This window comes from Monodelphis domestica, chromosome 4 (assembly GCF_027887165.1).
Source record: "Monodelphis domestica isolate mMonDom1 chromosome 4, mMonDom1.pri, whole genome shotgun sequence".
Lineage (NCBI taxonomy): Eukaryota > Metazoa > Chordata > Mammalia > Didelphimorphia > Didelphidae > Monodelphis > Monodelphis domestica.
The window spans coordinates 18,268,646-18,290,467 of record NC_077230.1 but is presented as its reverse complement, the minus strand read 5'-3'; the positions used below and the strand labels follow the sequence as shown (position 1 = coordinate 18,290,467).

At 38.3% G+C, this 21,822-nt stretch overlaps 1 protein-coding gene and 1 long non-coding RNA gene across 2 annotated transcripts in view; one reads left to right on the top strand and one right to left on the bottom strand.

The window, feature by feature from the left end:
* Nucleotides 1–8,943: 8,943 nt before the first annotated feature.
* On the top strand, nucleotides 8,944–13,435 carry LOC103102792 (uncharacterized). Its single transcript, XR_008918295.1, has 3 exons — nucleotides 8,944–9,609; nucleotides 9,998–10,125; nucleotides 10,603–13,435. It is a non-coding gene; the product is annotated as an uncharacterized LOC103102792 (long non-coding RNA).
* A 1,365-nt stretch (nucleotides 13,436–14,800) lies between these two features.
* The window catches only part of NDP (norrin cystine knot growth factor NDP), a 61,789-nt gene continuing 54,767 nt past the window's right edge, over nucleotides 14,801–21,822 (bottom strand). Inside the window, exon 3 of the mRNA XM_001366456.4 lies at nucleotides 14,801–15,679. Within this exon, the coding sequence (XP_001366493.1) occupies nucleotides 15,452–15,679 (228 nt within the window). The 3' untranslated portion in view covers nucleotides 14,801–15,451. The remainder of the gene's footprint in view (nucleotides 15,680–21,822) is intronic.

Genomic DNA, 21,822 nt, shown 5'->3' with positions numbered 1-21,822 from the left:
TGACAGAGCTCACAGAACACCTTCTACACTAAACCCCCAAAAAACAACTCCCAGGAATGTAATTGCCAAATTCCAAAGCTCTCAAACAAAGAAAAAATCCTACAGGAAGCCAGAAAAAGACAATTTAGATATAAAGGAATGCCAATCAGGGTCACATAAGACCTTGCAAGTTCTACTCTGAATGATCGTAAGGCATGGAACATGATCTTCAGAAAGGCAAGAGAGCTGGGCCTTCAACCAAGAATCAGCTACCCAGCAAAACTGACTATATACTTCCAAGGGAAAGTATGGGCATTCAACAAAATAGAAGATTTCCAAGTTTTTGCAAAGAAAAGATCAGAGCTCTGTAGAAAGTTCGATATTGAAAAACAAAGAGCATGGAATACCTGAAAAGGTAAATATGAAGGAAAGGGAAAAGGAGAAAAATGTTATCTTTTCATTTATTCAAACTCTCTTCTATAAGGACTACATTTATATCAATCTATGTATACTACCATGTGGGAAAATGTAATGTGTAAATAGGGGGAAAAGAAAGACCAAATAGAATAATCTTTCTCACACAAAGATTCACACAGGAGGGGAGGGGAAGAAAATTCCTATAAGAAGGAGAGGAAGAGTTTTTACTTAAACCTCACTCTCAGGGAAATCAACTCTGAGAGGGAAGAATATCCAGATCCATTGGGATATTGAATTCTATCTTACCCAACAAGGGTAGGGATAAGGGAAATCCAAAGGGGTTAGGGGGGAGGGAACACAAAAAAAGGGAGGGAAGAAGAGGGGGGAGGGGAGGGAACAAAAAGGGAGGGACTAGAAAGGGAAACATATCAGGGGAGGGGACAAGGGGGACTGATTTAAAGCAAATCACTGGACTAAAAGGTAGAGCTGAAGAAGAAAGGTTAGAATTAGGGAAGGGTATCAAAATGCCAGGGAGTCCACAAGTGACAGTCATAACTTTGAACGTGAATGGGATGAACTCACCCATAAAAAGCAGATGAATAGCAGAATGGATTAGAATCCAAAACCCTACCATATGTTGTCTTCAAGAAACACACATGAGGAGGATAGACACCCACAAGGTCAGAATTAAAGGATGGAGTAAGACCTTCTGGGCCTCAACTGACAGAAAGAAGGCAGGAGTGGCAATCATGATATCTGATAAAGCCAAAGCAAAAATAGACCTGATCAAAAGGGATAGGAAAGGTAATTATATTTTGTTAAAAGGGACTTTAGATAATGAGGAAATATCACTAATCAACATGTATGCACCAAATAATATAGCACCCAAATTTCTAATGGAGAAACTAGGAGAATTGAAGGAAGAAATAGACAGTAAAACCATATTAGTGGGAGACTTGAACCAACCATTATCAAATTTAGATAAATCAAATAAAAAAATAAATAAGAAAGAGGTAAAAGAAGTGAATGAAATCTTAGAAAAATTAGAATTACTAGACATGGAGAAAAATAAATAGGGATAAAAAGGAGTACACCTTCTTCTCAGCACCACATGGCACAATCACAAAGATTGACCATACATTAGGTCACAGAAACATGGCACACAAATGCAGAAAAGCAGAAATAATAAATGCAGCCTTTTCAGACCACAAGGCAATAAAAATAATGATCAGTAATGGCACATGGAAAACAAAATCAAAAGCTAATTGGAAGCTAAACAATATGATACTCCAAAATCCTTTAGTTAGAGAAGAAATCATAGAAACAATTAACAATTTCATCGAGGAAAATGACAATGGCGAGACATCCTTTCAAACCTTTTGGGATGCAGCCAAAGTGGTAATCAGAGGTAAATTCATATCCCTGAGTGCATATATTAACAAACTAGGGAGACCAGAGATCAATCAATTGGAAATGCAAATAAAAAAACTCAAAAGCGATCAAATTAAAACCCCCAGCAGAAAATCAAACTAGAAATCCTAAAAATTAAGGGAGAAATTAATAAAATCAAAAGTGATAGAACTATTGATTTAATAAATAAGACAAGAAGCTGGTAATTTGAAAAAACAAACAAAATAAAGTACTGGTCAATCGAATTAAAAAAAGGAAGGAAGAAAAGCAAATTAACAGCATCAAACATGAAAAGGGGGACATCACCTCTGATGAAGAGGAAATTAAGGCAATCATTAAAAATTACTTTGCCCAATTATATGGCAATAAATACACCAATTTAGGTTATATGGATGAATATATACAAAAATACAAACTGCCTAGACTAACACAAGAAGAAATAGATTTCTTAAATAATCCCATTTCAGAAAATGAAATCCAACAAGCCATCAAAGAACTTCCTAAGAAAAAATCCCCAGGGCCTGACGGATTCACCAGTGAATTCTATCAAACATTCAGAGAACAGTTAATCCCAATACTATATAAACTATTTGACATAATAAGCAAAGAGGAAATTCCACCAAACTCCTTTTATGACACAAACATGGTACTGATTCCAAAACCAGGCAGGTCAAAAACAGAGAAAGAAAACTATAGAACAATCTCCCTAATGAATATAGATGCAAAAATCTTAAATAGGATACTAGCAAAAAGACTCCAGCAAGTGATCAGAGGGGTCATCCACCATGATCAAGTAGGATTTATACCAGGGATGCAGGGCTGGTTCAATATTAGGAAAACCATCCACATATTTGACCACATCAACAAGCAAACCAACAAGAATCACATGATTATCTCAATAGATGCAGAAAAGGCCTTTGATAAAATACAACACCCATTCCTATTAAAAAAACTAGAAAGCATAGGAATAGAAGGGTCGTTCCTAAAAATAATAAACAGTATATATCTAAAACCATCAGCTAATATCATCTGCAATGGGGATAAACTAGATGCATTCCCAATAAGATCAGGAGTGAAACAAGGATGCCCATTATCACCTCTACTATTTGACATTGTACTAGAATCACTAGCAGTAGCAATTAGAGAAGATAAAGGAATTGAAGGCATCAAAATAGGCAAGGAGGAGACCAAGTTATCACTCTTTGTGGATGACATGATGGTCTACTTAAAGAATCCTAGAGATTCAACCAAAAAGCTAATTGAAATAATCAACAACTTTAGTAAAGTTGCAGGATACAAAATAAACCCACATAAGTCATCAGCATTTCTATATATCTCCAACACAGCTCAGCAGCAAAAACTAGAAAGAGAAATCCCATTCAAAATCACCTTAGACAAAATAAAATACCTAGGAATCTACCTCCCAAGACAAACACAGGAACTATATGAACACAACTACAAAACACTCGCCACACAACTAAAACTAGACTTGAGCAAATGGAAAAACATTAACTGCTCATGGATAGGACGAGCCAATATAATAAAAATGACCATCCTACCCAAACTTATTTATCTATTTAGTGCCATACCCATTGAACTCCCCAAAAATTTCTTTACTGATTTAGAAAAAGCCATAACAAAGTTCATTTGGAGTAACAGAAGATCAAGGATATCCAGGGAAATAATGAAAAAAAACCACATATGATGGGGGCCTTGCAGTCCCAGACCTAAAACTATATTACAGAGCAGCAGTCATCAAAACAATTTGGTACTGGCTAAGAGACAGAAAGGAGGATCAGTGGAATAGACTTGGGGAAAGTGACCTCAGCAAGACAGTATATGATAAACCCAAAGATCCCAGCTTTTGGGACTAAAATCCACTATTCGATAAAAACTGCTGGGAAAATTGGAAGACATTAGGAATTGATCAACACCTCACACCGTATACCAAGATAAATTCAAAATGGGTGAATAACTTAAACATAAAGAAGGAAACCATAAGTAAATTGGGTAAACACAGAATAGTATACATGTCAGACCTTTGGGAGGGAAAAGAATTTAAAACCAAGCAAGACATAGAAAGAATCATAAATTTGTAAAATAAATAATTTTGACTACATCAAATTAAAAAGATTTTGTACAAACAAAACCAATGTAACTAAAATCAGAAGGGAAACAACAAATTGGGAAAAAATCTTCATTGAAACCTCTGACAAAGGTTTAATTACTCAAATTTATAAAGAGCTAAATCAATTGTACAAAAAATCAAGCCATTCCCCAATTGATAAATGGGCAAGGGACATGGATAGGCAGTTCTCAGATAAAGAAATCAAAACTATTAATAGGCACATGAAGAAGTGTTCTAAATCTCTTATAATCAGAGAGATGCAAATCAAAACAACTCTGAGGTATCACCTCACACCTAGCAGATTGGCTAACATGATAGCAAAGGAAAGTAATGAATGCTGGAGGGGATGTGGCAAAGTAGGGACATTAATTCATTGCTGGTGGAGTTGTGAACTGATCCAACCATTCTGGAGGGCAATTTGGAACTATGCACAAAGGGCGATAAAAGAATGTTTACCCTTTGATCCAGCCATAGCACTGCTGTGTCTGTACCCCAAAGAGATAATGGAGAAAAAGTCTTGTACAAAAATATTCATAGCTGTGCTCTTTGTGGTGGCCAAAAATTGTTAAACGAGGGGATGCCCATCAATTGGGGAATGGCTGAACAAACTGTGGTATATGTTGGTGATGGAGTACTATTGTGCTAAAAGGAATAATAAAGTGGAGGAATTCCATGGAGACTGGAATGACCTCCAGGAAGTGATGCAGAGCGAGAGGAGCAGAACCAGGAGAACATTGTACACAGAGACTTATACACTGTGGTACAATTGAAGGTAATGGACTCCCCCATTGGTGGTAATGCAGTGATCCTGAACAACTCAGAGGGTTACAGGAGAAAAAACACTATCCACATTCAGAGGAAACCCTGTGGGAGTAAAAACACCAAAGAAAAAACAACTGCTTGATTGCATGGGTCAAGGGGGATACGTTTGGGGATGTAGACTCTGAATGAACATTTTAGTGCAAATACCAACAATATGGAAATGGATTCTGATTAGACACATGTAATACCCAGTGGAATGTTGTGTCGACTATGGGAGGGGAGGGCGAAATAGAAAATGATTTTTGTAACCAGGGAATAATGTTCGAAATTGACCAAAAAAAAAAAGAAATCAAAGGTCGGGGATTCTTGAAAGTACTGACACCTAAATTTTCAGTATTCAATAAATAAATTTTCTTGGTGAAAAGCTATCAGCATTAGAATGCAAACCTAAACAATAGAGATTTTTTTTTTACAATATTGGATGAGAAAAAAATTATTCTGGTTGGGGATTAGGGAATGGTATCCCTGCGGTTACATTTATTTAATCTCCACTCCCTCTCAAAACAACTTTAAATTTATTAAATCCTTCATTATTGTGAAAGGGTATACCTCAAGAGCAACCCCAAAGAAAAACTTTGACTTAATCACAGGTAATTTATGGGTTAAGGAGGCATTTGATATTCCTATTGGGAAGAGATATGAGGTTTTCCACAATATTTTATCCAAGGCTCATTTATTTTTGCCTTCAGAATGAGTTACAGATATGATTTTTCCCTTTGCTTAAAGGCAAGGAGTAATTTCATCCATTTAATCTGGCTAGGCAGTTAGATGCTACAGTGGATAGAGGACTATGCCTGCAGTCAGGAAAACTTGTGTTCAAACCTGACATCGAACACTTACTGGCAGTGAACCCTTTCCCAAGTTATTTCACCTCTAATGAACGGGTAAAATGGGAATAACAATAGTATCTACCTTTGAAGGTTGTCCTGAGGAACAAATGAGATAATGTTAAGTGTTTAGCACAGCACATAGCACATAATAAATGCCTAACGCATACTTGTTCACTTCCTTTTACAGCTGAACACACGAAATCAAAACCCCAATCTTCTGACATAGCTGGTTACCTTGAAAGGATGAGAGAATGAATTACTTTCAGAGATCAATTTTATTTTAATAATAACATTCATTATTTGTCCTCATTTTTCTCCCTTTGGACCACTGAAAGATATTAGTGTTTCCTTTTATTGTATGGAACAACTTGTACCACAAAGACTTGGTACATTTTCATGAGCCCAAGACCATTGGGTGGTATTTCCATAGGAAAAAGATACTCTTGACCTCTTGAGTCTTTGTACAAGTTCAGCTTATGCTGTAGACCTATGTCTCGTGTCCCATTGAGGTTATCTAACTTACTTCTGCTTAGGCAGGATTTCTTAACAAAATTTTTTTAGCTATGGAACCCTTTGGCAGTTGAGGAAGCCTATGGACTCTTCTCAGTGTAAGGTTTTAAATGAATAAAATAAATTCATATGAATATAAAAGAATCCAATTGTATTGAAATAATTATCAAAGTATTTTTAAACCTGTTTTATGGACTCTAGTATCTTTGGTATTTCTTATGTCCCCACCTTCCTTTCGTATTTAGTGAAACATGTATATCAATTGGATCTGTGCTTCCTTATTTTTTGTATAGCTACAGAGAAATAAAGATTTTCTATCGCTGGACTTGTATTTGGCATATTTGATTATTTGGGGAATAAATCAGGAAGGCCAGGAGGATTGGCATGGTTTCTCCCTCCCTCCTTTTAGGCTTTATGTTCTGGGCAGAGCCAAGATGACGGCTTATTAGCAGCAAAAGCTTTTATGCTTTATGTGGTTTCACTCATTTTATCCATGGACAGGATGTTCCATGTAATTGGGAAGAAGTTGATATCAGCAATGGTGGTCAGTAGTGCCCTGATCCAAAGGGAACCACTTTGGAAATGATGGAAAATAGCACCAAATGAAGCACGTGACCAACACACCCCAAGAGAAAAATGCCAGTGAGATCATCTCCATCTATCTACCACCACCACCGGATCACAATCACAAAAGCACCTGATGGGAGGCATTTTTGGGGGGAGGGAGGTACCCAGTCTTTCCTTTTGCAGCCATATCCAGAACTATTTGAAGGTCAAGAATAAGAGGAGAAGTCAGGAGAGGGAAGAGTCTGGAGATGCTGGAATTAAACATGTCTTTCTTTAAAAAATAAACCCTCCCTCCATGTATGGCTCCCCAGGTGCAGTAAGTGGAAAAAAAAAACAACTTGGCTGTATCATCCTGCCTTTCCAAATAAACAGCAGCAGCTTCACATAGGCTAATTGCAAAACAGATTCAAGGCAGTCTATAGCTGGTGTCTGAAAGGAGGAGGTCATTTAGAATTCTGATCATTTACATTCATAAGAACAGTATTGCTGGCAAGAAAACTGCCCCCTGGGGTTATTTGTTATTTCATCATTACCAAAACAGATGGCCATGGCTACTGCACAGCATCAAAAGAGTATTTCTTGAACGATTGTGTGTGTGTGTGTGTGTGTGTGTGTGTGTGTGTGTAGAGAGAGACGTATGTGCAAGGATCTTGGGAGATATGGCATATTTTTAATTCAAAGGATTTAGTAGATAGAGACTTGAGGCCCCTTTAAGCTAAGGTTTTCATGCATACTCTGTATTTATTGCAGCAAAGCTGTTCTACAATTCAGTGATACATTAGCACCACCTAAAGGCTCCATCTCCATGAGTGCAGACTGATGCAATGCAGTCTTGCTGGAGTGATAGGAATTGACCAGCAATTGATATCTTGCTAGCCAGCTGTGCCCTCCCTTGCTATTAAAATTGAGGAGCAGATCCTCTTAAGTACTTGTGTAATGCTTTCCCCAAAGAAGCAGGCATTTCTTTCTTGTTTACTAGCTTCTTAGTCTCAGGAGTCCATTGTAAAATGGCTGTCCAAAGGTCTTTGTCCTCTAGAAGCTGCGTTGGATATTTCTTTGTATGGGCATCTTCCTCATTCTTGTGTAATAGATTACTTGAACATATGAGGACTGAAGTTTGTCTTATCATTGGGACAGAGATAGGCTGGCAAGAGATAACACTTCTGTTTATAAGTCAGAGGCAAGAAAATTTAGGAAAAAACAGAAAAGAAATCAGTTATATGGAAAGACAGTTATCAAAGTATTTTAAGCCAAAATTGTATGGACCCTGTTTAGCACCTCTTGATACTTCCTATGCTGCCATCTTCCTTTCTTATTTAGTGAAACGTAGTTATTAGCCAGGTTTGTGCTTCCCTATTTTTTATACAGCTACTGAGAAACAAGTTAAGTTTTTTCTATCCCTGGACTGGTATTTGGTCGTGTGTTTTGGTATATTGAAAAGAGTTTGATCCCCCCACATGATTTTCCAGAGGGAACATGGCCAGTAAGTGTCTAGATCAAATTTGAACTCAAGTCTTTCTGACTCCAAGTCTACCTCCTTCCTACAGGTCTCTAGTCAGGGATGAATTCTGACTTCCTCCCTTTTCTTATCATATGTGTTCCTTATTAAGACCAGGTTGTACAGAAAGCCAGCATTGAATAAAGAACCCTGGAAAACCTGGGTTTGGCGACATGCTATGATCCTGGACAAGTCCCTGGGCTTCCTCCAAGTACCTTGAGTGACTCTTTAAGACTCAGTTTCAGAAGAATTATGGAATCAGTATAGATAGAGAGAGTGTCTTTCTTTTAGTGTTCTTTATCACGGTAAAATCATAGGTCCCAAAAGTTAAAAAATATGGCTGTATGAGTCATACATGCAGCAATGTCTTGGTCCACAGTCAGCACCCCTTGGAAGTATGGCCACTCTATGACAGACAACAATGGAGAGCTTAGAGTCTTGAATCCTAATAAGGATTTTATGTTCCCCACAGGATTCAATTAAATTATATTGAAATGAGATTGAATTAAATTGGGTAGGTTAGAAAGGATTTGATTATCCTGGAGAATTAGAGGAGAGGGAGAGATTCCAATTGCTTTGAGTGGTATGATCATCCTTAGATCCCCATTCTTCCTTTCTTTCCTATTTTCTTATCTTAGAGACAAGATCTATTGATGCATCATCAATAAAATACATTATTAATAATTAATAAAACACACTAGGTAGTTCAGTGGATGGAGAACTTGGGTTCAAGTATGGCTTCAAATACTTCCCAAGGTGTGTGACTCTGGGTAAGTTACAAATCATATTACCTAGCCCTTACCCCTCTTCTGCCTGGAATTAATTCACAGTATTGATTTTAAGATAGAAGGTAATGGTTTTTAAAAACAACAACAATAACAATACACATTAACCTCTAAGGTACTCTCCCATCTTTGATTGGCTCCTGTTGATAGACTCAGGATAAATGAATGGAAAAAGCATTCATTGGATGCTTATTATGTGCCAAAAGGTGTACGTGGGATACTAAAAAAAATGTGCCTGCTCTCAATGAGTCAATAGGTATAGGAGGTTTGATGGAATTATGGGTAGAACCTTGGTGAGGTCTTTTAGTTTGGAAACTTGTATGGAACCATAAAGAAAAATATTGTCATCTTGTCTAGAAGAAATATCAGTATTGATTTGTTTATAGTTCCAGAGCTGAAAAGTGAGATAGCAGGATGGGAGAAGATGCAAGCTACCAAAGACAGGGAGGAGAAGGTGCTTGTGGAGTAGAATAATCATGGGTCTCTGTGTATTTTTCCTTCTAGGCACCTCTAACAACCAGAAGTGACTGATCCTTTTCTTCTCAAAATACTTTGCTTTTTTCAACTATGTCGGATGCTGCTAAAGTAACTGGCTGCATCTTTGGCCAAGATAAGAAGCCCGAATCTGACTTCAGCAGTAGAATCTCTGCATTTCCTTTGCAGGTGGGATTTGTGATTCTCTCTTTACTGGAACAAAAACAAAGCAGTTTGATTTGAGATTGACCATGTGTATAGGAGGGTTTACTCAGCAGGTGCTTCATATACCTCTGAGCTGAAGACAACGTTTCAGGGTAGATAACAAAAGAAAGGTCTTTCATCCACTTACCTGCAACAACAAAGACGCCTGCCTGGTCCATCTGTTATTTGGGAAATTCGCAAATAGGAAAAAGAGTGAAGGAGGAAGATGAAAATAAAGGAAAAGGTGGGGTGTTTGCAAATTTGAGGTGTAATAAAACAACTTTAAAAATAGTTTTCTCAAATAAATACTTGCTCTATTTGGAATTCAATTTGATAAAGCCTTGTCACAGCTCACCTCTTCTTAATCTGACAGAAATAATCTACGGCTCTTTGATGGTGCTTCAGTATAAATCATTAATATTGGAGGCAGCTAAATGGAACAATGGATAAAGCACTGGGCCTGAAGTCAGGAAGACTTGAGTTCAAATTGTCTGATTCTCGGTATGTCACTTAAGCTCTATTTACCTCTGTTTCCTCAACCATAAAATGAGGAAAATAACAATACCTACCTTGCAGGGGTATTGCAAATATCAGATGACATGTACTTAAAGTGTTTAGCAGAGTGCCTGGTGTATAGTAGGTGCTGTGTAAATGTTTATTCTTTTTCTCAAATAATTTTCAGGGACAGACAGGTGGCACAATGTATAAAATACCAGACTTGGAGTCAGGAAGATAGGCGTTCAAAGCTCGTCTCAGACACTAACTAGCTGGGTGACCCTGGCCAGGTCACTCAATCCTTTTTGCCTCCATTTCCTCCTGTGAAAAATGACCTGAAAAAGGAAATAGCAAACCAGTCCAGTATCTCAAGAGCCAAGAAACTATGGCTCAACCTACACATTAAAAGAATTCCAGGTGGTACACATGATCTGGACTGCTGTAAGAATATATTTAATATATGTACACCCATTATGTTTTCAGGCACAATGGGAAGAAAAATGCCGCACAATGTTTTTTTCCTCTGATCAAGACACTATCATTTATGCATAAACCTGGAAAGCTCCAATTGGAATTCAGCTTTTACAAGATGAACGCATGGCAAGAAGTATCAGTGGAGTAATGTATGTTTTAGACATCTAATTTCTCAAGAAGGAAATTATAAATGGCAAGCTGGGTCCATCTCGCTTAGTGAAAGAGCTGCAATTTAAATTGTTTAAAGTAGCAGTTACAATAAATACTGTTGCTAATTTTGTTTAAGATTTGAAGAGGTTTGGGTACCAACTACTACTAGTAACAAGAAGAGGATGTTCCACATTGTTTTGATACCTGCATTTATGAAAAGGAGGGAGAGAATAAGGGAAAGAGATGGATATATTTTTTAAAAAACATCTCCTGTGTGTTTCATGTCACAGACATGGTAAATATTTATTTAGAGTCTGTTCTGATAATCCATGAATTTAAGTTTAAGAGAAAAAAAGCAAAGAAATAAGTGTATGGATATGTGATTCTGAAATTAAAGTTAGTCATAATACATAAATAAAATGAGGAAAGTAAAAAAATAAGAAAAGAAACCATGGCTCACATGAAGTCAGACTGAACAACAAAATGGAGAGCCAATGGGAACAGTGGGAAAGCCAGTAATGAAACTAGAGATTTTGAATATAAGATCAGTGCTTTTCTTACTTGTACAATGTTTCCAAGCATATTATATGTTTAGAGCTGGAAGGAATCCTGGAGGTAATTCAGTTCACCACTCTCTTTTTACTGATGAGTAAACTGACACCCAGAAAGGTAAAACTATACCCAGAGTCACAAAGTTAGCTCTCAACAAAACTATCATTTGAACCCTATTCCCCTGACCCCAAATCCAAGTTTTATTTTTCCATATAACCTACTGCTGTTCATGTTTGTGTTTTCTTTCCTGTTCTTGAGGCAGGGGGTGGAGGGTGGACATGGAGAGTTCTGTCCAGATCTTGCATTTAAGAAGGGAACAAAGAGCAGGCAGCTCATAATTTTCCTATAGCTGAATAACTTCATCATGCCTAGGACCATGTACCCTTCCTCTCCCTTTCCTTCTTCCATGTCAGCTTCTTCTTCTTCTTCTTTTTTTGAATTGTCTTCCCCCATTAGATTGTGAGTTCCTTGAGGGAAGAGACCATCTTTTGACTTTTGACTAACCCCAGACCTTAAATTGCCCAGTTCCTGGCACATAGTAAGATCATAAAAACTGTTTGTTTATGATTATTTATCTGGGATCTTCTTCAAAAGGATCCCAATTAATACCTTAGAAAGGGCTAGGGTCCCATGCTCATTAATGCTTCATACAAATATTTTAAAAGTACCTTATGACTGATTCAACCCAAATCAACCTATCTGGTATTAGGATGTCTTCATCTAAGACATCCTGAAATCAGATAGTTTAATATGGAAGGTTCTTTCCTTCTCAAAGGAGCTTTTAATATTAATTTAATATTTTAATAATTCATAAAGTAGCAAAATCTTGCTTTTTCAAATTCTTCTTCTTCCCATGGTTTATTCCTGAATTTTTCATTTGAAACTTCTTTCCTGTCCTTCTCTCCTGTTCACACAGTCACAACTGCTAGCAGATCATACTGGGACCTGCCCAAGGGGGAAAGAATATTCATTTCACTGATTTACAACTGGAATTTTTTAGTTTAAAATAGGAATATTTCCTTTTTAATATTTTAACTCTGTATGTGATATCTCTATATAAAATACATCTCTGTATGTGTGATATAGTATACTTTGGAATTTAGTTGACAAGTCATTTATCAAGGAGGAGTTAGTGCTTTTACTAATCTTGTTGAATATGGCTACTTTTCATAATCCTGAGAAATACCACTGAATCCCCAAATGCCCTAGTGGTTCTTCAGGTATTTCTTGAACATACATCCTTGAATGGACAGGAATTGAGAGATAGGGTGATAAGTGATATACAGGTAGAATGACATCATTGATAGCATCCTGCAGTTGAAGTTGAGAAGCCTTGGTTCCAAATTCTGTCTTAGATACTATCAGTGGGATGACTGAGTCCCTTAACTTCTCTGAGATTCACTGTGCTCCCCTAAAACTGGAATACTAATAGTATCTATCTCAAAGAGTTGTTGTGAAGATCAAAGGAAATGTGTGTAAAGAGATTATTTGAAAAATCTTCAAATATTTTATAAATATAAACTTATCTTTTATTGTAATGATAGGAGTATTGCTGTCAAAGCCAGGAAACCAAGATTCCAGTCCTTGATCTGCCCCCTAATCTGTAGAGGGAGGACACTCACAAGCCTATTGTGAAGAAATCACTTTGAAAAAGCTTAAAGGGTTCAAGATTTATGCACTGTAGTAAACTGAAAGAACTTCACTACTATTCTTGAATATTCTAAGACGCCTTCCATTTTGAAAATTACCTTCAGTGGTTTTCATTCTTAGTGCCAAAGCAAACTTTTGTAAGCCTATCAACTCAGCCCCTCATTAAAAGAAAACAAAAGCACTCCCCCCCCCAATCTATTAATCGCAGAAATAACTAGTGTGTGTCCTAGCCCACCCATTTCTCCCTTTTCTCCAGAGATTCTTGGGCAGTATCTATGCTATTAATGGCATTGAATGTCATGGTGAATATCTGGATAGATCCTTAGGTGGGAAATGAAACACTTTCACAATAGAAAAGTGAAGAATATTTGAGTAATGGAGCTTGTAATGTTTCTAAGTGGACATCTGGAGTGAAGGGTGGCTCTAGGCTAGAGGATTATCTTTGAGGGAAGGTGAGGAGCTTGCTCTACCCAGGGTTTTCTGAGGGTGGGCTTGTACCTCTGTGTGCAGCTTGTGGGACTGTTTTGGGGGACCCCCCCTTCTTTTTCTGTTTCCCTTCCCCTGGCTGTCCCACCTAGTCAGTTATTCTTTCTGGGCTTCTTACCCTAGAGTTCACAGACCTACTAAGGAATCCATAGAGACTTCAAGGGCTCTGGGAATTTGAATGGGAAAGAAGACACCTTTATTTTCACCTTTACTTTAGTACCTTTGGTTTGGTTTGTAATCCTATGTATTTATTTTATACATTTCAAAACATTCCATGATGCAACGAAAGGTTAAGAACCTCTGCAGTCAGGTGAATTAGGCTGGTCTCTTAGGGAGATCTGGGTTTTCTGCAGTTTGAAAACAATAAAAGGCCTTTCCTAGCAGGGTGGGGTGGAGGGTGCTGAGAGGATGCTCCCTGTGGGGGTTTGAAGTCCTCTGGAAATGCCTTTGCCTATTTGTTGTTGATTTTGCAGGAGAAACAAATCGTGTTTTATTTTAACCTTGTATTCTTTTCAAGTGTGTTATTTTAATTATTAAATTAGTAAAGTATTTTAAAGTGGATTTTATGGTCCACCAAGGACTTATTGAATTTTAAACCTCAAACTTGAATGATGGGCTAAGTCTGTAATACTCTGAGTAAAGAATCCATTGTGGGATACAGTGTTATAGAGAAAGAACACCACATAGCTAGTCAGATGATCTGGGTTTGAATTCAGATTTAGCTAGTCACTGATTGCATGGCCTTGGGCAAATCACTTAGAGTTTCTTGGCCTCAGCTTCTTCATTAGTAAAATAAGTGATTTGGACGAGATTACGGAAAAACGTTCTTTCCAGTTATCCATCCTGGGAGAGTTTATTTTTCCTTAAAATGAAGGATTTCTGATTTAACAGATCTGATGACAGCTCCAATTGGCTGTAATAATTACCTCAAACATCAAAGCATCTGTTGGTCAAGTGTTTGAAAACTGAAATGGGAGCTGAGTTAGTCTACCAATATGGCACCCGGTAGGGCCCCTAAGTCTCATAAAGACGAGGGGAAGATTCGAGAACATACAAATAGAGCTGCTTAAGCCATAGAGCACATACATATTGGTTGATATCTGAAGTGGCATCTGTATACATGACTATAACTATTCCACATGCATCTGTGCAGGTTTTTGAAATTCTGCCCTTACACATAAATGGCTGATGACAGCCATAATTTATTTATGATTTCCTACAGATAAATGCACATATATATGCATATATATACACACATATGTATATACATATATATATTAAAATCATTATGTTTGCCCCAAGCCATTCCTAAATGAGCCAGGTAGTTGTCAAGGTCTACACGTTCCAGCTTCCCAAAAGAGAGCCTGAGTTTTCTTGTTAGTTATTTTTAATGCCAGCTAAACTTGGTCAAGCATGTCCACATACTCCGTGTTTGCAATAGACAAGTGACAACTTTTAGCAGCAGCAGCAGCAGCAGCAGCAGCAGTAATCGGAATCAAGATCAATGGAACATGGAGATGAAAACAACATGAGGAGACTCCACGGACAAGGCTTGGGTCTCCTTCTGGCCACTACCATTTCCTCCACGGCGTCTTCCGATGCATGGCAGCTCATGGTTTGCCTTCTTTCCCCCACTGGCACTCAGGGGTAGAAAACACAAAGAGCATTCAGAGCCAAGTGGAGAAAAGATGACTTTTTAGAACTACTGAAAGAACTTGGTCCAAGGGGAGGTAGAGTAGGGAAAAGAGGAGGAAACAAGGAAGATGCCCAAACCAATCCCCAGTGTTTTCCTCTTTATGAACAAACATGTAACGTCTGTTAGTAAAACCCGATAGGACAGGTCAGAAAGTAAGTGTTGCTTCTTGTCTGCCTCTAGCCATTTACTTTCTACTCCCAATGCCTCAACTGGGAGAAATTGTCCTGTTGGGTTATGGCGCCAGTTATCTTCTAGGGCTCAAGAACTCCACAGCTACATGCACGATGCCAGCCAGTCCTACATCGTGCCTGCAGTGGGCAAGTCTTAGGAACTGCACTCTTCACAGTGGCAGGAGAGGATGTACCGGTAGGTGGCTGTGAGCCTCATTCCCCCAGAGCAGCGAAGCCGCAGAGCCTTCAGTTTGGAGGTCTGGGGCCGGCAGCAGTGGCAGGTAGAGCGGAAGGGTTGCTTCAGGACTGTGCTGAAGGAGACGAGAGGCTCAGAACGGGAGGGCTGACTGCAATGCCCCTCGCACCTAGCCAACAGCACCATCTGAAAGGGAGAAAAGAAAATAGTCAGCTCATTTGGCCAAAATGCCCATCTTTTTGTCTATATGCGTGTGGTAATCAGGTCAAAAGGAAGAGCTGCAGAGTGGTTTTGAAACACCAACACATGTTAGCTATGTGACCCTGGACAAGTCACTTAAGAGTCTTTGCCTCACTTCCTCAACTGTCAAATGAGCTAGAGAAGGAAATGGCAAACCACTGTAGTATCGTTGCCAAGAAAACCCCAAACGGGGTCACAAAGAGTCAGATATAAATGAAAATGATGGGACAACAACACAATAATAAGACGGGCCACCTAAGAATTCATTTCCCCAAAGACACACTCTGTAGTGTTTCTAACCAGACAGAAGAAGAGAGAATTTGGACAAAAGTGGAAGTGTCTATCTCAGTATGACATTAAGGATCCCCACCTAAGGTAATTAAGTCCACTTCAAGTCAGTAACTGTTCTATTTGATTTGAACATTTTTTACTAATGCTTTTTGTTAAGACATTCGGTCCCTCTCCTTTGTTTTCTATTCTGAGAGCCATTCAAAGTAGGAGGGAGGGGAAAGAGTTCCACAAAACCAAACAACTCCTAATCTGACAGCAGAGGCAACATTTCATATTTATGGACTCCTCCCTCTACCATGAACAGAGAGTGGTGCCTTTCCACAGTTCTACTTCCAGGCTAGTCTTAGTTCTTACAACTGTACAGTGATCAGCTTTGTATTTTTGTTCCTATAGTTTATATTGTCATCATATATATTGCGTCCTGGTTCTGCTTACTTGATCTTGTGTCTTCATATAAATCTTCCCATGCTTCTCTGAAATTTCCATATTCATTGTTTCTTATACTATAATAAAATCCCACTACATTCATGCTCCCCAGTTTGTATAGCCATTCCCTAACCACCTAAGGGGTGCTCACTTTGTTTCCAATTCTTTCCTACCACAAAAAGTGCTGCCTCAAATACTTTGGTGTATGTGGAAGTGTTTCTTCAATGTCTTGTTTTTCTTCTTAAGGTCTAGCATTGGGAGCTTTAGGTTGAAGAGTATGAATGGAATTTTGTTATTCAATCCTCTCTACACTGTTCATTACTCCATTTGGGGTTTTCTTGGCAAAGATACTGGAGTGGTTTGCTATTTCCTTCTCCGCCTCATTTTATAGATGAAGAAACTGAGTTAAATGGGGTTAAAGAGACTTGTCCAGAGTCCCACAGCTCGTAAGTGTCTGAGGCCAGATTTGAACTTAGGAAGATGTCTTCCTGACTCTATACACTGAGCCAACGAGTTGCCCACATTGTTACCTTTTAAACTACTATTTTAAAAACAGAGAATAAGATTAGTCCTACAGAACTGGAAAAGGGATAACAACATACTCCTCTTAAAAATGGAGAGGTATCCTCTGGCAGATGGCATGTGTACTTGAACATGCCAGAGAGGGTGGCAATCCTGGCAGGAGCTCTCCAGGTGAAAGGACTTCAGAAACAATGGTAGACTGGACTGGCCGCCCATTGAAGTTCACCAACCAAGCAAATTGAAATAACTTATTTTCATACACCTCTCATTCCTGAAAAGTTCTCTCCCCTTTGCTTCCTGGAATCCCTATCTCCATTTAAGATTCAGGTCTACTCTAGTCATTTCCTGCTCCTGTCTTTTCTTCCATTCCTATCCTCTCCCACTTATATACTTTAAATATTCTTCTCTGTGAACACATTGTTCCCCTCCCCCAGAAGAATGTAAATTCCTTCTAAGCAGGGACCCTTTTCATTTTTGCCTTTGTGTACCCAGTACCAAGCACAATGTCTGGTCAAAGCCTTTAATGACCCCTTTCAACTGTCCTCCCCCTTTATATTTCATCTGCTCAACACTAGAACCAAAGTAATTGCAGAACATTAACACCATTATCTGGGCACAAAGAATCAAGCAATCGCTTAGCAACCACATAAAAAACCAGAAGATCCTAGTACCCAAACACAATGACTTTGTTGAAGAGCAAATAATGACAGACCCCTTTGGTTTATTTTTCCTATACAGGAGCATGTCATAATAACAGGAAAAATAAGATATGTAAACTATCTTCATTTAAACAAGGATTTTTACTCAGTTCTATCTTACAACTTAGGAAAGTACGATATTGGTTTTTCAGGCTTGGTCATTCTCCATTCTGCTGCTTCCACCTTAGTCAAGTCACTTTTTCCCAAGTATCCAATTTCTTTTCTGGAATATTTTGGGATAGGAACTTCTATTTCCTAAGCAACCTTAATGACAAACACTGACCTGCCTGTGACTTCTAGAGCAGAAAATCAATCATATCTGAGCAAAGTCCCCATACAACACCAAGCCTTACCAATGCTAAGCTGGTGGGATGTTGGGAGTTATCCTACCCAAACATCCAAGGAGGAACAGGGACAACTTTTTTGTAATAATATACCAAGCTCTGGGGGAAGCCTGTCAAAGAACTTTTATGGATTCTTTTCTCCTGTGATACTGACAGCAAAATTGTGTATCTTCCTTGCCCCTTTGTGCTTTCCTCTTGTCCTTCCCTTTCTAAATGCTGGACCAAATGAAGGACCAAATACATGCTCTGGGCATTCACCAACTCATCTGATTCTTCTGTGAAGCCCATTTAATAGTTCCCAATACATCTAGAGGTTGTCAATAGTTGTGCCAAAGATGGCAGACATGCACTGGTTATAGATACACACATTAATACTTATGAGAATCATGGGCTTCCATTACCCTCTCCTAGAGAGACTGGCATGGTTCTTCCTCCCCAAAACTTGCTCAGAAGAGTCAATGTTAGATTATGACCCCAGTTTCTATCATCTCTGATATGACAGAACAGAGGCGACTAAAGGCAATATTACATTTGGAAGACTGTCTTTTTAGTTTAATAAAAAGCTAGATTTATAGTCTTACACCTAAGGGATTATTTTATTTACTTAGAAAAACAGTTTATCATTTTTTATCTTTATATCACTTTCATTTCCAAATATATCCTTCCCCTCTCTCCTACTAAGGGAGCCATGCTGTATTATAATAAAGAATAAGAAAGAAAGAGGAAAAAATGGATTCATCAGATTTAACTAATATTCAACTGAGTGATGTCATATGCAATATTTTATACCCATAGACCTCTGTCTTTGCAAAGAGAAGAATGTGGATTTTGTTATCTCTCTTCTTCAGAATGACCTAGGGCATTATAATCAATGTTCAGTTTCAAGATTTTATTGCTAGTGGTTTGATTTACATTTGTAATAATGGATGGGGATTAGGGAATGTTTGCTCCCTGGTCCCTACTCTTATGTAGACAAAACTCACTCTTTCATAAATCTTCCCTTCAGGTATCTTTTGAATTGACTTTTCCCTTCGTCCCAGTTCTCCATTCTACTCTTGAGGTAGAGGAGGGATGAAGACTTTTAAACAGTCAGAGGAAAGTGGCAGGAGAAAAGGAGAAATGGAAGAATGTTGAAAGAATATGTCGTCTTCAGCTCCTTTTGAAAATTTTCTTAAGACTCAAGCTTGGCCTAGAATCATTGGTTTAGATTCAATATTTCCCCCATTTTTGGTGGAGGATGGAGGCAGGAGGATTTAATAACATTCAATTAAATTTCTTTGGAGCCCTCAGCTATTTTTTTCAGAATTTTTTCAGGGAAGGAAGAGCCTCCTTCTCTGTGTACAGATGTTCTTAATAAAATTTACTTTCCCTTAAAGATACTAGCTTCTCTTCAGAATATATATTGGAAATATAAATTTGTAAAGTAAACAGACCAAAGGCAGTTAGACAGCTCAAATAATAAGAGAGCCAGGCCTAGAGAGGAGAGGTCCTGGGTTCAAATTTGTCCTCAGACATTTCCTAGCTGGACAAATCACTTAACTCCAATGCCTTAGCCTTTACTGATCTTCTGCCTTGGATCTGATAGGATTGATTCTAAGACAGAAGATGAAGAAAGAAAGAAAGAAAGAAAGAAAGAAAGAAAGAAAGAAAGAAAGAAAGAAAGAAAGAAAGAAAGAAAGAAAGAAAGAAAGAAAGAAAGAAAGAAAGAAAGAAAGAAAGAAAGAAAGAAAGAAAGAAGAAAGAAAGAAAGAAAGAAAGAAAGAAAGAAAGAAAGAAAGAAAGAAAGAAAGAAAGAAAGAAAGAAAGAAAGGAAGGAAGGAAGGAAGGAAAGGAAGGAAGAAAGAAAGGAAGGAAGGAAGGAAGGAAGGAAGGAAGGAAGGAAGGAAGGAAGGAAGGAAGGAAGGAAGGAAGACAGACAGACAGACGGAAAGACAGACAGAAAGAAAGAAAGTGAACATACTATAGGATAAAAGAGATAGATGTAAGATAAAGGTAGGGAAGAGTCAACACTGAGGTTCTTGGCAAACCAGCCTTCTATTTGGGTTACTGCTATTTCCCCATTACTCAGCTTCAGTCTTTTCTATTGATCTCTAATCAGGTCACCGGGGGGTAGCAGCAGCAGCAACAGAAATGCACTGAATTCCTGTCCTCCTTCTTTAGACTACAACCATCCTTAAAATTGAAGCTGTTGGCTAAGAAGGTTCTGGCAGAGGTGCTTACCTGCCCTTGAGACTATAATTTCCCTGCCTTGCAACAGCCTAGACACCGGGCTTTTTATAAATCAGTAGCAAACCTGTAGTGTTTCCTTGTCTTTGTCTCTGTCTCTATCTCTGACTGTTTTCTCCTGCTATAGTGGTTCTCTCACAAAACTGTCTTTTGGACTTTCATAAAGGAAAGAAGCTTTGTTTTCACTATCATGATCTCTGAGGAGAAAAGCATTGGTTGACCTGCTGGTTACATGTTGTAGTAACCATTGTGTGTGTTTTTCTATGCATTTCTATGCAAAATATACATTCATATATATGTATAGATATGCTATATATGTACATATATATATATATATGTATGTATTTTCCTGGATCTGCTTACTATATTATTTTTCACTTCATAGTAGTCTTCCCTTGCTTCTTTGAGTTATTTCTGGTCCTCATTTCTCATAGTAAAGTCATTTGACATTGCATTTATGTACCACCACTTATTTGGTCATTATATTCATGTTCTAAAATTTTAGGACATATAGAACCATTCTTTCTATCTTTGACTTCCTTGAGGGATCTCTGGCTCAAAGTCACATCCTTAGCATAATTCCAAATTGTTTTCAATAATTGTTGGAAAAATTATTAGCCCCATTAATAGTATCAAGGGATGGCTAGTTTTCAATGATTTAGCAACATTTTGGGTATAAGAAAGGGAGAATATATTGGTCATTGTAACTTAACATGAAATTCAACAAGGACAAGTACATGGTAAAAACTAGGACAAACAAAAGAAAAATCAAGCCTAATTTGGCTTAGAAGTATAAAGGCAGAGACTGATCTGGTCATATATATATATATATATATATATATATATATAGTTTGTTCTTTCAGTCATGCCTGATTCTTTGTGATCCTGTGGGAGTTTTGTGGCAAAGATACTGAAGGAGTGGTTTGCCATTTCCTGCCCCAGATAAATTTTGTTAAAAGATTTGATGTGATTTTAATATATGTTAAAAAGGGGCAAGATGACTATGACAGAGGCAGAGTCAAGATGGAGGAATAGAGGCAGCAAACATTCAGACCTCTGACAACCCTCCCTTACCGATTACAAATTAAATGCTCCTAGGGGACTGAAAATCAAACCAAACAATAAGACAGAGCCAAGGAACCCTCCTGCTGGACTCAGCATACACCCCCAAAAGAAGGAATTCAAAAACACTCCTATTTAAGGGGAAGGAAGAAGGAAAATCCTGGGACCCCTCCCCCACCTAGAGCTCTAAGCCTCCTGAGGTACTTGACACCTCTGGGCAGGAAAAGGCACTGGATTGGAGGGAATACATTGTGGGCAAAGCTGTGCCAGGCTCAGAGAGTCCAACACAGGAAGTGGGGAAGCAGATAGAGAAGAAACACAGAGCCCAGAGTGGGCAGGCAGCAGTTGTAGCAGTGAAGACACTTCATATCCCCACCCTCCTTCCTGAGGTTTTGGCCTCAAGGCACATCCAGCAACCCAGCTGGATCTAATCCCATCAAAGCCTCCAGAGGACAAGGAAGCAAAAGCACCAAAACCCTACCCCTACAGACTGCTAGACTTAATCTCATCAAAGCTTCCA